The sequence below is a fragment of the Heterodontus francisci genome, chromosome 5 (assembly GCF_036365525.1).
Source record: "Heterodontus francisci isolate sHetFra1 chromosome 5, sHetFra1.hap1, whole genome shotgun sequence".
Classification (NCBI taxonomy): domain Eukaryota; kingdom Metazoa; phylum Chordata; class Chondrichthyes; order Heterodontiformes; family Heterodontidae; genus Heterodontus; species Heterodontus francisci.
In genome coordinates, this window is record NC_090375.1 from 161,087,856 (window position 1) to 161,102,097 (window position 14,242).

Below are 14,242 nucleotides of genomic sequence, written 5' to 3' on the forward strand. Positions count from 1 at the left end.
TTCTAGATTTAGACTAGAACTTCTTAGCAGTGGGATGAAGTGAAACTGTTTTGCACTGATAGTAGTTGCAATGTAATTGCAGCCTTTATGCCCAGCCCTTAATTAACTTTGTATATGTGCTTCCCCAAATATGCAAGTTGTGCTGCTCTTGGATATATCATCTGCACAATCAAGGGTGTAACTTATTCCTATGGTATGAACATGTCCAGTGCGTAATGATGTCAGTAAACATGTGATCTGTCTATCTTGGCGTCTGACTCTCTTTACAAGCTCCTCCCAATATATAACAGATTTTGGTGACAAGGATGGGATTAGAGTGCAACGTTTTTGGCAGCAAATGCAATAGAGGCCATGATGAATAAAATAGGCTAGCTCCCAGTGACCTATCTGCCAGGATGGTAAAGATTTTCCACTCGATTGTGTTGAGCCTCATTGTTTCTGAAAATGTGTGGCTGCACTCAGTTGAATGGATTCTGTGGGGTCCTAGTGTCCATCTTATTCAACTGGCTTTGGTGAGTTTGTTCTGATTAGGTAGACTTAGCTTCTGTATCACTGTTACAGACAGCCACATTAAAATGTTTACTGGGTCACTGTTACATTTGAAAATGGGACAAAATAGCTGCACCCACAGGATACATCAGAAAGTTAGGAATGTACAAGGGATCTTGAGACCCATTCAGTTCATACATTGAAAGAATGGCCTGTTCTTCAGAACGAATAATATATTAGAACTCGAAGGTGAAAGTGAAGAGGCCCAGACTCTGAAAAAGGCAATTCTTGAGCGTAAGAAATCAATTTTGCTAACGGAGATCGGCCTGGAAGTGTATGGCACGCTAACAAACCTTCTTGCTCCCAACTTGACAAAAGATGTGCCATTCAGAATAATTATCACGAAGTTGGAGGAACATTTTAATCCTAAGCCACGAGAGATAGCGAAAAGCTACAAATTTGGAACCAGAAACCAGAGAAATAGTGAAATAGTAGGTGAGTACATTGTGGCACTGAAGAATTTATCATTACATTGAAACTTAGATATATTCTTAGAAAGTGCATTACAAGACAGATTCATGTGTGGATTGGTGGATGAAAGAAACCAGTCAAAGTTACTAAACACACAAAATCTTAATTTTGAGTTAGTATATGGGATTGCTTCTGCCATGGAGATGGCATCAAAGAAAGGTTGGAAATGTAATCCTATATAAGGGACTAGTACAGCTTCTAGGAACATAGGAAGATAGGAACAGGAGTAGGCCATTCAGCCCCTCGAGCCTGTCCCGCCATTCAATGAGATCCTGGCTGATCTGCGGCCTAACTCCATATACCTGCCTTTGGCCCATATCCCTTAATATCTTTGCTTAACAAAAATCTATCTACCTCAGATTTAAAATTAACAACTGTTCTAGCTTCAACTGCTGTTTGAGGGAGAGAGTTCCAAACCTCTACCACCCTTTGCGTGAAGAAGTGCTTCCTAACATCTGTCCTGAACGGTCTGGTCCTAATGTTTAGACTATGCCCCCTAGTTTTAGAATCTCCAACCAGTGGAAATAGTTTATCTTCATCTAGCCTGCCTTTTCCTGTTAATATCTTGAAGACTTCAATCAGATCACCCCTTAACCTTCTAAATTCTAGCTAAAACAGGCCTAATTTGTGTAATCTCTCCTCGTAACTTAACCCCTGTAGTCCGGGTATCATTCTTGTAAACCTACGTTGCCCTCCCTCCAAGGCCAATATATCCTTCCTAAGGTGTGGTGCCCAGAACTGCTCACAGTACTCCAAATGGGGTCTAACCAGGGTTTTGTATAGCTACAGCATAACCTCTGTGTCTTTATACTCCAATCCTCAGGATATAAAGGCGAGCATTCCATTAGCCTTTTTGATTATTTTCTGCACTTGCTCGTGGCATTTTAAAGATCTATGCACCTGAACCTCGAAGTCTCTTTGGGCATCCACTGTACTTAACTTCTTCCCATTTAGAAAGTACCCTGCTCTATCCTTTTTTGGTCCAAAATGGATAACCTCACACTTGCCCGCATTGAAATCCATCTGCCACAGTTTTGTCCACTCACCTAGTCTGTCAATATCTCTTTGCAATTTTATGCTATCATCTAGACTGTCTACAATGCTGCCTAACTTTGTATCATCAGCAAATTTGGATATATGACTTACTATGCCATCATCCAAGTCGTTAATGAATAATGTGAATAATTGAGGCCCCAACACAGATCCCTGTGGGACACCACTAGTTACATCCTGCCAATCGGAGTACTTAACCATTATCCCCACACTCTGCCGCCTACCACTCAACCAACTTTCTAACCATGTCAATAATTTGCCCTCAACTCCATGGGTTTCTACCTTAGTTAACAGTATCTTATGTGGGACTTTACCAAATGCCTTCTGGAAGTCCATATAAATAACATCCATCGACACTCCCCTGTCCACTACCTTCATCACCTCTTCAAAAAATTCAATGAGATTTGTCAGGCATGACCTTCCCGTCATGAATCCATGCTGGCTGTCCCTGATTAACTGAAATTTTTCGAGGTGTTCAGTCACCCTATCCTTGATTATAGACTCCAGCAACTTGCCCACCACAGATGTCAGGCTAACTGGTCTGTAATTTCCTTGGTTCCCCCTTTCACCCTTCATAAAAAGTGGAGTGACATGTGCAACTGTCCAATCCAGAGGGACCACTCCTGAATCTAGGGAACTCTGAAAGACTATAGTTAGGGCATCTACAATGTGCTCCCCTACTTCCTTTAAAACCCTCGGATGGATACTGTAAGGTCCTGGGGATTTCTCACTCTTAAGTTCCATTAATTTCATTGTTACTGATGATTTACATACGTTAATTGTATTAACTCCCTGTCCCCTATTGGCTATTAATTTTTTCAGGACTTCCAGCAAGTTATCCTCCTTTTCAGCTTCTGTCCACTGTCAGAAGGCTCTGCCAAGTCTAAAGCAGGGAGACCTGATCAGACGAGTGCTGTTGATAAAAGTTTATTAACTAGTTATCACAGTATTGGCAACCACGTGACACAGGTATGTCAGTACAGAAATGCTAAATACTTTAATTGCCAAAAGATAGGCCATATTGCAACTGCTTGCTGAATAAAGGCCAAAGCAAGAAAGAGAACTGTTTCTAGTAAGTAATGGAAAACAGCCACATCACAAGGGTGGAGTTCACAATCTTGAAGTGAATCCAGAGTGCCTAAGCGGAGAGGGGCTAGGCTGTACAGCATTTCTGCCACTAGCAATCACTCAAATTACAGAGACTTTTGTACAAAGATGTTGGGAAATCAACAATTCATCAACATGCGCATCAATATGGCTGCAGCTTGCTCCATTATAAATTGAGACACTTATGAGAACAGATTCAGCGACATACCTCAAACTGAGAGCACAGTTCAGTTGAAAACCTACTCTGGTGAGGTGTTAGAAACATGTGGACAAATGGAGTGCAATGTCCAATATAAGGGCAAGTCCCTCAAGTTACCCAATGTTGTCGTGAGATATGTCAACAAACCAACGTTAATGGACAAAGACTGACTTTGAAAGCTGAAATTAGACTCAAAGCATGTTTTCCAAGTTGAGACGACCAAGAAGCTTGATCAGCTATTGAATAGTTACAGGGACATTTTTAAGGATTTTGTGATCATTGAGCTTTTTTAATGCTTTATCCAACACTTGAAGATTCTCTTCCTCTGTTGCAGTCACGATCAACACATCACCCAGATTGTACAACAAATGCAGCACTCCTTGCAAAATCTTATCCATTGTAGCTTGGAAGATTTTTGGAGAAGATTTCACACCATAGGGCGGCTTCATGGAGGAGTATAACTCCATGTGTGTGTTTTTTATGAGATACTGTTGAGTCTCTCGATCCACATTGAGCTGTGCATAAGGAACCAATGTTAATGGACAGAGACTAGCTTTTTAAACTGAAGTTAGATTGGAAGCATGGAAACAGAGGAAGAGAATCTTCAAGTGTTGGATGAAGCATTAAAATGACTCAATGATCACAAAATTCTCAAAACGTTCCTGTAACTATTCAATAGTTGATCAAACTTCTTGGTCGTCTCAACTTGGAAAACATGCTTCAAGTCTAACTTCAGCTTACAAAGTCAGTCTTTGTCCATTAACGTTGACATATCTTACTACAACAATAGGTAACTTGAGGGACTTGCCCTTATATTGGACATTGCACTCCATTTGTCCACATGTTTCTAACACCTCACCAGAGTAGGTTTTCAACTGAACTGTGCTCTCAGTTAGAGGTATGTCGCTGAATTTGTTCTCATAAGTGTCTCTACTTATAATGAAGCAATCTGCAGCCACATTGATACGCATGTTGATGAATTGTTGATTTCCCAACACCTTTGTACAAAAGTCTCTGCCATTTAAGTGATTGCCGGTGGCATAAATACTGCACAGCCCCGTACAGCTATAAAGGAGTAATCAGTGTGAAGGCGCACATCCGAATTAGGGCTGAGGCAAAACCAGTACATTGCAAGCCGAGGCCGGCTTCCTATGCCCTCAGACCCCAGACTGAAGAGGAACCGAAGAAGCTAGAAAGGAATGGTGTGCTCGTGAAAACTGATCACAGTGACTGGGAATTGTAGTAGTGCCCAAGTCAGACAAAACCATAAGACTGTGTGGGGATTACAGTCACAATCAGCCAATAAGCAGTATCCACTACCAAACCTCAAGATTTGCATGCAGAGTTAGTGAGATCTAAACTATTCACAAAGTTGGATTTGTCCCATCCTTATGCACAGCTCAATGTGGATCGAGAGAGTCAACAGTATCTCACGATAAACACACACATGGGATTATACTCCTACATGAAGCTTCCCTATGGTGTGAAGTCTTCTCCAAAAATCTTCCAAGCTGCAATGCATAAGATTTTACAAGGAGTGCCGCATTCCTTGTACAATCTGGATGATGTGTTGATCATGACTGCAAAAGACTACAAGTGTTGAATAAAGCATTAAAAAGGCTCAATGATCACAACATGAAGTTAAAAAGGATCTAGTGTGCTTTTGTGTAATCTGAGGTAGTGGACCTTGGCTTAAAAATCAATGAAAAAGGACTACAGTCAGTGAAAGAAAAGATAAAGGCTATAGTTATTGCCCCAAAGTTAAAAGCTGTGTTTGAGCTTAGATCTTTTCCAGGCATGGTCCTATACTACTGGCGATTTCTGCCTGAGCATTCAACAGTACTTGAGTTTTTGAAGAAAGATGTGAAATGGGAATGTTCTAAAGCACAACAAGATACTTATAATGTATGTAAGAGAAGCTTGACCAGTAATGCACTACTCGTTCATTTTGACACAAATCATGACCTGAAGCTAACATGTAATGCTTCAAACTATGGAGTTAGAACAATAATCAGTCATGTCATGGATGATGGTCAAGAGAAGTCCATAGTATTCGCATCACATATCCTGATCAAGAGTGAACCTAACTACATGCAGATAGAAAGGAAAGCTTGGAATCATCTTGGAATCAAGACGTTTCACCAGTTTTTGTTGGGTAGAAACTTTACACTAGTAACAGATCATAATCCAAGAGTGAACCTAACTACATGCAGATAGAAAGGAAAGCTTGGAATCATCTTGGAATCAAGACGTTTCACCAGTTTTTGTTGGGTAGAAACTTTACACTAGTAACAGATCATAATCCCCGAGTAGCTATTCTGGGTCCAAAGTCTGCAATACCGACAATGGCAGCGTCAAGCATGCAGTGGTGGGCTGTACTTCTCTCACAGTATGACTACAACATTGAATATCAGAGTTCAAAGGAGAATGCTACAGCTGGCACACTGTCGTGTTTATCACACGAGGACTCAAAGGTAGACTGTGAAGGTATAACCTTCACAATAGAAGTTTGTAGTACTAAGAGATTCTTAGTTGAAATTGGTGGAAAAGTGAGAAGTGACCACATAGTTCACATGATCCCAGCGAGGGATGATCCAAAACTTGAGCATGACCTTTTGCCAGAGTGTGAACCAGTTCAGATTTTGGTATTTGAAGTACCACTTTCAGAAAAAGAAACAAGATCTTCACTAAGTCCTGAACTGAAACCAGAAATTCCAAAACCTGACTCTACGCCAAAATCTGTGAAAAGATCAGAAAGGCTTTGTAAACCAGCAGTTGGACTTGATTTCTTGATATTGTTATTTTGTTGTTATTTTGCCAGGTGTGCATATTCTCAAAGATTTGTTTGTTTTTGAAATTGTATAGTTAGTGTACCTGGAAATAGTTTATTAAAAAAATACTTTTTTTAAAAAGAGGGAAACAGTGTAATGTATTCCTGTGATATATGCATGCCCAGTGCATAATGATGCCATTAAATGTAATCTGGTCATCTTGGTGTCTGTCTCTCTTTACAAGATCCTCTCAAAATATAGAAAAGGGAAAGCTGGCTGGAGTGGACAGTATCATTCCTTCTACAATCTTTCAGTACAACACTTGATGAAGCGAGGGTCAGCTAAACGATGTGGATGGTGTCCATGGACATTCGCCTACTCTCTTAGGTGTAAAGAATAAATGTATTTAAGGGAAGGGAAGAAAATAACAAAAAATGTTCATGTTTTAGTATATGTGTATATTCATGAGCAAACTCAATAGAAAACTAATGTAGATATTGGAAAGTAAAATAGTAATTGCCATCAGTCAAGGAGTAAATTGATCACATGGTTTATTAGCTATTTCCTTTATGAATCATGAAATCCACAGGAGTTTAAGAACATTTGAGCAGGATTACGTATATAATTCTGATTTTTACTCATAAAGCTGGCTATAAATCATCAATAACTTTGTTGCTGGTGATTATACGACCAGTCGTCTCACTGGAGGTAATGAAAATCATATTGTTACGCCGATGTGTTTTGTTAAATGATTATTTTCTTTGGTCCACTGACTAGAGATCTGACTTTACATTTTTTTGAAGAAATTTAAGAAGAACATTTTGAAAAAAGACAAGCTGCCAGCAACGTCATCCTTTCAGCTTAAGATGATCACCTAGTTTGCAACACTTGTATCCTACATTGCAAAGGGCTGTGAGGAGAGAGACAAAATGTCTGCTAATTCCCCAGCAAGAACCAAGACCCAAGAAGTTTAAAGGAACTACCTGTCTCTCAGCAAGCAGGGAAATACTGTTAACTGCTAAGTTTGAATGACTCAGTGACTGCCATGTGACAAGCCCCTCCCCATCTGTGGTTTTAAGCTGGTGTTTTCTCTGGAGCAGAGGAGAAGCAACTGGATCCTGACATGAGCAGACCCTAAGTGGGGGTCCTCTATCTCTCTCTCTCCATTTCAGCTTGAAAGCTTTCAAATTCTGTTGTTGACTGATCACCTTTCCATACTCTGGCTACAATCATAAACTCAGTTGGAGTAAATAGTGAGGCCCTAGCTCAGGACCGGGTGCTGAGCTCTTAAAGTTCTCCCAGTTGATACCAAGGTTCAATGAGGGGGATGTGGAAGTAATTTTCATCTATTTTGAAAAGTTTTCAAAACAGTTGAAGTGGCCATTAAAGAGTAAATAGAGTTATTGCAGAGCAAACTACCAGGAAAAGCCCATGAGGTTTATTCACTGTTACATAGAACATAGAACAGTACAGCACAGTACAGGCCCTTCGGCCCACGATGTTGTGCCGACCCTTTAACCTACTCTAAGATCAAACTACCTACATACCCTTCAATCTACTATCATCCATGTACCTATCCAAGAGTCGCTTAAATGTCCCTAATGTATCTGCTTCTACTACCACCGCTGGCAGTGCATTCCACGCACCCACCACTCTCTGTGTAAAGAACCTACCTCTGACATCTCCCCGAAACCTTGCTCCAATCACCTTAAAATTATGCCCCCTGGTGATAGCCCTTTCCGCCCTGGGAAAAAGTCTCTGGCTATCCACTCTATCTATGCCTCTCATCACCTTGTACACCTCTGTCAAGTCACCTCTCATCCTTCTTCGCTCCAATGAGAAAAGCCCTAGCTCCCTCAACCTTTCTTCATAAGACATGCCCTCCAGTCCAGGCAGCATCCTGGTAAATCTCCTCTGCACCCTCTCTAAAGCTTCCACATCCTTCCTATAATGAGGCGACCAGAACTGAACACAATATTCCAAGTGTGGTCTAACCAGGGATTTATAGAGCTGCAGCATAACCTCACGGCTCTTAAACTCAATCCCCCTGTTAATGAAAGCCAACACCCCATACGCCTTCTTAACAACCCTATCAACTTGGGTGGCAACTTTGAGGGATCTATGGACGTGGACCCCAAGATCCCTCTGTTCATCCACACTACCAAGAATCCTGTCTTTAAGCCTGTATTCTGCATTCAAATTCGACCTTCCAAAATGAATCACTTCACACTTTTCCAGGTTGAACTCCATCTGCCACTTCTCAGCCCAGCTCTGCATCCTGTCAATGTGCCGTTGCAACCTACAACAGCCCTCCACACTATCCACAACTTCAGCAACCTTTGTGTCATCGGCAAACTTACTAACCCAGCCTTCCACTTCCTTATCCAAGTCATTTATAAAAATCACAAAGAGCAGAGGTCCCAGAACAGTTACCTGATGAGGGTTCATCAAATTATGAGATGACTAAAAATGCTATCCTGAGTGCATACCAGCTAGCACCAGAGGTGTACCGCCAAATGTTCTGAACTCTCCGAAAGCAGCCAGAACCAACTTACATCGAGTTTGAAAGGGTTAAGAAATTCGCTTTTGACCAATGGATAAGGACACTTAAGATAGTGTCCACCTATGAAAACCGCAGAGAGGTGATCCTCCTCGAGGAGTTCAAAAACCTCCAGAAGAAATCACGTAGAAGAACAAAAGGTTCCAAGAGCCAGGCAGGCAGCAATCCTGGCTGATGATTTTACACTTATTCTCAAGCCCTTTCCTCAAGGGAAACCATTCCCCAAGGGAAACCATTCCCTGGGTACCTCCAAAAACCTGAAAAGGAAAGAAGGTGGGAGAGTGATAGGAGGATGAAAAGCCATGAGCAAGAAGGGAGAGCTGGAAACACAGGGGGCCCAAAAGGACAGGACTGAAAACAGAAATGATGCCCGATAGCCTGTATGTTTCCATTGTAACAAGGCAGGTCACTTTTAAGCTGACTGCTGGAAGTAATGGGGAAAACCCATAAGTTTGGTCAGAGTACACCTGATGGACAGTACAGTGGACCAGGCATTGGCTTTAACTGTGGAAGTAAAACCCAGTAAAGGAACCACGGAGAGTGCTGGAAAAGTTAACAAAATCCCTGAGAGTTACCAGTGATTTTTTGTCCAGAGGCAAAGTGACCCCTTACCCCGCAAGCGAAGTGAGTAAGATTATAGTCATACTTAGGGGTACAGGGGCTACCAGATCCCTTCTGCTGGGGAAAGACATGACCTTTCCCCAGACAGTGCATTGAATGCTAGAGTGCTAGTACACAGTATCAGAGGAAAGTATATGCCCATACCTTTATACTAGCTGCACCTGGTGTGCAACCTTGTTTCAGGACTGGTAACCATAGCTATTCCCCTAGTTTACCTGTGAACAGTGTCGCTGCTCCTGGGTAATGATCCGGCAGGTGCGAAGGTGGTAGCTTCCACAGTGGTTTTAGAGAGACCGGAAGAGGTCAAGGAGACAGAGCAGTTACAGGAAAAGGTTTCTGGCATTTTTCCTGACTGCGTGGTGACCCAGTCCATGGCCAAACAAACTCCGTCAGAAGAGGCTGAACTGGCACTGCAGACAGATGACCCTACTGGCTGATTATCTGAAACCTCCTTTGGCAAGTTAGAGGACCCAGAGGATGGGTTAAACAGGTCATCTTTGGTCGAGGCTCAGCAAGCTGATCCAGGGTTAAAAACATTAGCACAGACTGCCCAAACTGAAGCTGAAGCAGAGGGAGTTCCAGAATGCTACTATTTAAAGTCTGAGATGCTGATGGGGAAGTGGAGACCTCCTCATAGACCTGCAGTTGAAGAGTGGACAGTGGTTCACCAGGTAGTGGCGCCACTGAGGTACCGTAAGGAAATATTGAGAATAGCCCATAAGAATCCAATGGCTGGACATATCAGTATCAGGAAAAAACCAACCCCGCCTAAGACAACATTTTCACTGGCCACAACACCACAAGGATATGGTGGAGTTCTGTAAGACTTGCCACACGTGCCAGGTTTTATTTTTTATTACAGTGATCATTCAGGAATGCTCTGGATCAGAAGGTGGTGCTATTCCAGCCGACATTAGCAGCATCCAGGTCTTGGAACATGATGTACATCCCGTTTGGAGAAATGTGCAGGTGCTTGTTGACCCGCTCGAACAGAATTTTGGAGTATGTTTTGTTCTGCTTGCTGCCGATTTTGCCGATGCAGGTTGTGGGGAAACCTCAACCTGCAGTAAAACCTTCACCCTTAATTCCCACACCGGCTTTTGGGGAATTGCTCAGCAGAGTGCTGGTAGATTGTGTGGGACCCCTGCCGAAAAAAAAGAGGGCTATCAGCATATTCTCACCATTATGGATGTGACCAATTTTGAGAGTTATTCCCCAAAGAACTATCTTTGCCGAGGTAGTGGTGGAAGGACTAACCCAATTCTTCACCCGATATGGACTGCTGGCTGAGATCCAGTTGGATCAGGGCACAAATTTTATGTCCAGTATTTTTTAAAAGATTGAGGGTAATCTGGGCATAACCCAGCTAAAGCCCTCAGCCTACCACCCACAGTCACAAGGGGCTTTGGAGCTGTATCACCAGACACTAAAGATATGATCAGGGCATACTGCTATGAGTACCCCCATGACTGGGACAAAGGGCAGGGATTTCTTCTGTTTGCTACCAGAGACTCACCCAATGAGTCCACTGACTTGAGTCCCTTTGAATTAATTTATGGACACGAGGTGAGAGATCCTCTAAAACTAATCAAGGAAAGGTTTTTGCAACAATTAGACAAATCTTCCATGTTAAACTACATCTCCATGTTCTGAGAACGGCTCATGAGAGCCTGTATGGTGGCTCAGGAACACCTAGAAACCTCCTAGGCAGCTACGAAAAGGCAGTCAGATAAACATGCCAAGGCAAGAAAGTTTCAGCCTGGAGACCATGTCTTAGTTTTATTACCAATACAGGCAGAACCATTGAAAGCCCCGTTCAGTGGCCCGTACAGAGTAGTAAAGAGAATTAGCTATGGAATTATATAATTGACACCGCAGATCGGAGGAAAAAGCAAAGGCTATGCCAGATCAATATGTTAAAAGGGTATCACAGCCGGGAGGGGGACAAACAAGCACAGATCTGTCAGGCAGTCAGGAAAGATGACGGTGAAAGAGACAGTGAGGACTAGTTAGAGGAAGGCCTGGAGGATTCGCAAATCGAACCCCCTACTGTCCGGTTAGCTAACATTGAAATGTTCGGGAAATTAGACATTGTACTCTCCTATTTAAATGAAGAACAGAGAGGAGACCTAACAAGACTGCTCACAGCGTTTAAAGGGATCTGCGGGGACAAACCATAGTGCACAACTGTAACCCTACATGATGTGGATCTAGGAAAGACCCTTCCCATAAAACAAAATCCCTAATGCTTAGATCCCAGGAAACTGACCCAAGTTCAGGAACAAATTCAATATATGCTAGAGTACAAGCTAATTGAGCCCAGTCAGAGCAGTTAGAGTTCCCAAGTTGTGCTGGTGCCCAAACTTGGTGTCTCAACAAGGCTCTGCAACGATTACAGAAAGATTAATGCAGTGAACAGAGCTGATTCCTACCTAATTACCTGCCTGGAAGACTGTATAGATAGAGTGGGAAACGCTGCATTGATAACCAAAATAGACTTGTTAACTATGGTTTAGCTCAGCACGGAACGATCCTGGATAAAAAAAAAATTAAACCAGAGCACAGCTTTGACACTGAGACTGATGAGTGTGAGTGCACAGTTTAAAAAAAAAATTGTGACCCCCATAATGAAATGTTCCTATTGTCACATTTCATTTCACGTGGTGGGGAGGTGTTAGGCCAATGTGTTTTACTGAATTATAATTTTCTTTGGTTCACTGACTGGAGATCTGAATTTATACAGTTTAAAAGACATTTTTAAAAAGACAAGCTGCCAGCAAAGTCATCCTTTCAGCTTAAAATGATCACCTAGCTTGCAACATTGTATCCTATACTGCTAACGCCTGTGAGGAGAGAGACAAAATGTCTGCGAATATCCCAGCAAGAACCAAGACCCAGGAAGTTTAAAGGAACTATCTGTTCTCTCAGCAAGCAATGAAATACTGCTAATTGCTATGTTTGAATGACTCAGTGACTGCCATGTGACAAGCCCCTCCCCATCTGTGATTTTAACCTGGTGTTTTCTCTGCAACAGAGGAGAAGCAACTGGATTCTGACATGAACAGACCCTAAATAGGGGTTGCTCTCTCTCTCTCTCTCTCCATTCCATCTTGAAAGCTTTCAAACCCTATTGTTGACTGACTGCCTTTGCATACCCCGGCTACAATCAGAAACCCTGTTGGAGGAAATCATCAGCATCACTATCTCCAAAGAGATCTACTGAACCAGTCATCTACTTCTTTAAACTAAAAGCCTCAGGACCACCAAATTCAGCTAGAAGGAGCCGAATCACCGAAGCCCACAGACTGTCTACCCTTTTGTTTTATGGACATTAACTCAACCAATCTACCTTTCCAGACTCTGTAACCTATTTGTGTGTGTGTAAACCTCCAGAGTGTGTGTGTGAGTGAAAGTAGGCACATTGTTTATTATTTTATTAGTTCGGTTTAGGTACAATAAAGTTCACCTCTTTTTTTTTAGAAATACAGCACTGAAACAGGCCCTTCGGCCCACCAAGTCTGTGCCGACCAACAACCACCCATTTATACTAACCCTACAGTAATCCCATATTCCCTACCACCTACCGACACTAGGGGCAATTTACAATGGCCAATTTACCTATCACCTGCAAGTCTTTGGCTGTGGGAGGAAACCGGAGCACCCGGCAAAAACCCACGCGGTCACAGGGAGAACTTGCAAACTCCACACAGGCAGTACCCAGAATCGAACCCGGGTCCCTGGAGCTGTGAGGCTGCGGTGCTAACCACTGCACCACTGTGCCGCCCCTGTTAACTCAAGAAAACTTGTCCAATTGGTTCTTGTTATGATCATACCAAGTAAGTAATCAAATACCTACTGAATTGGCCAGTACGTCCACTTTAAGAAAGAATTAAACCTATTGTGGTCAACAAGGAGAGGCAAAAGAAGGAAGCCCTTCAATCCCTCCTCACTTGACCGTAACTATGTAGTGACCTTCGTGAAATATCCTGTTCCCCAGCATATCTGCAAATGACAAGATGTGTCAGCAGAATCTAATGTAAACCTATTTCACTTTGCCAAAACAAAGAATTGGATGCATATGTCAAGTCATTTGTAGATATAGCATGGGCATAAGTGTTAAGAGATGAAAAATAAAAATTTTAAAATAATGTAAATTGGAAACAAAAGCACACAACACTAGTTTTACGTAGGAGAAGGGTCGGCACCTGAAAGGGAAAGATGAGTTAATACTTCAGGTACGACTGATCCTTTCATTTTGTAACTGCAGATTTGCACTTCTGCAAGAGAGTTAAGTTAAGAAAGGAGAAAAGTAGCAGTTGGAGCATACTGAATAAACATAAGATACATGTGTCTAGTTCGAAGTTTAAAAATCGGCATTTTTCTTTTCGACAGCACATTATCTTGACAGAGATAGTTCTATCCAGAACAGATTGACACTGACTACATTAATGTTAATGAACTACAAGAACATGCTCGTGCTCAATTCACCATACAATAATTTTACCCTAGTGAACAGTCAGTGAAACAAATGTCCCTATAACATCTGTGAATTTGCCTCCATTCACCATGCAGCTTGCTCATATGTTGTGCCATACTTAGGATGGAACCCTTGTTAATTCTGTTTAATCATATGCAGGAGGGTTCATTAGGGTCTTACTTGAGTATATATAAGGAGACACTTATTGAAACCAGGTGAAGGTTTGAGTGAGGGGCTACATGTTTGTAATCTTTTTCATTTTGTAAAGTAAATGAAAGAGTAAAGAGTGACTCCAGCATAACCCTTCAATAGCAAACCTTCTGGCGTATAACATGGTAGCAGAGGATGGTTGCCTAAAGGTCAAGGTTGGAAACTAAGAACATTTTTATTTTCACATAGAAAACTAAAATTCCAGTGGCTATTGTGAAAATGGC

The 14,242-nt window shown here is 42.0% G+C and overlaps 1 protein-coding gene across 1 annotated transcript; it reads right to left on the reverse strand.

Annotated features, from left to right (window-relative positions):
- Positions 1-10,216: 10,216 nt before the first annotated feature.
- On the reverse strand, positions 10,217-13,924 carry LOC137370291 (macrophage migration inhibitory factor-like). Its single transcript, XM_068032670.1, has 4 exons — positions 13,897-13,924; positions 13,518-13,608; positions 11,601-11,714; positions 10,217-10,352 (listed from the first exon to the last, which is right to left on the reverse strand). Exons 1-4 carry the CDS (start codon positions 13,922-13,924, stop codon positions 10,217-10,219), a joined length of 369 nt encoding a protein of 122 aa, XP_067888771.1.
- Positions 13,925-14,242: the final 318 nt, after the last annotated feature.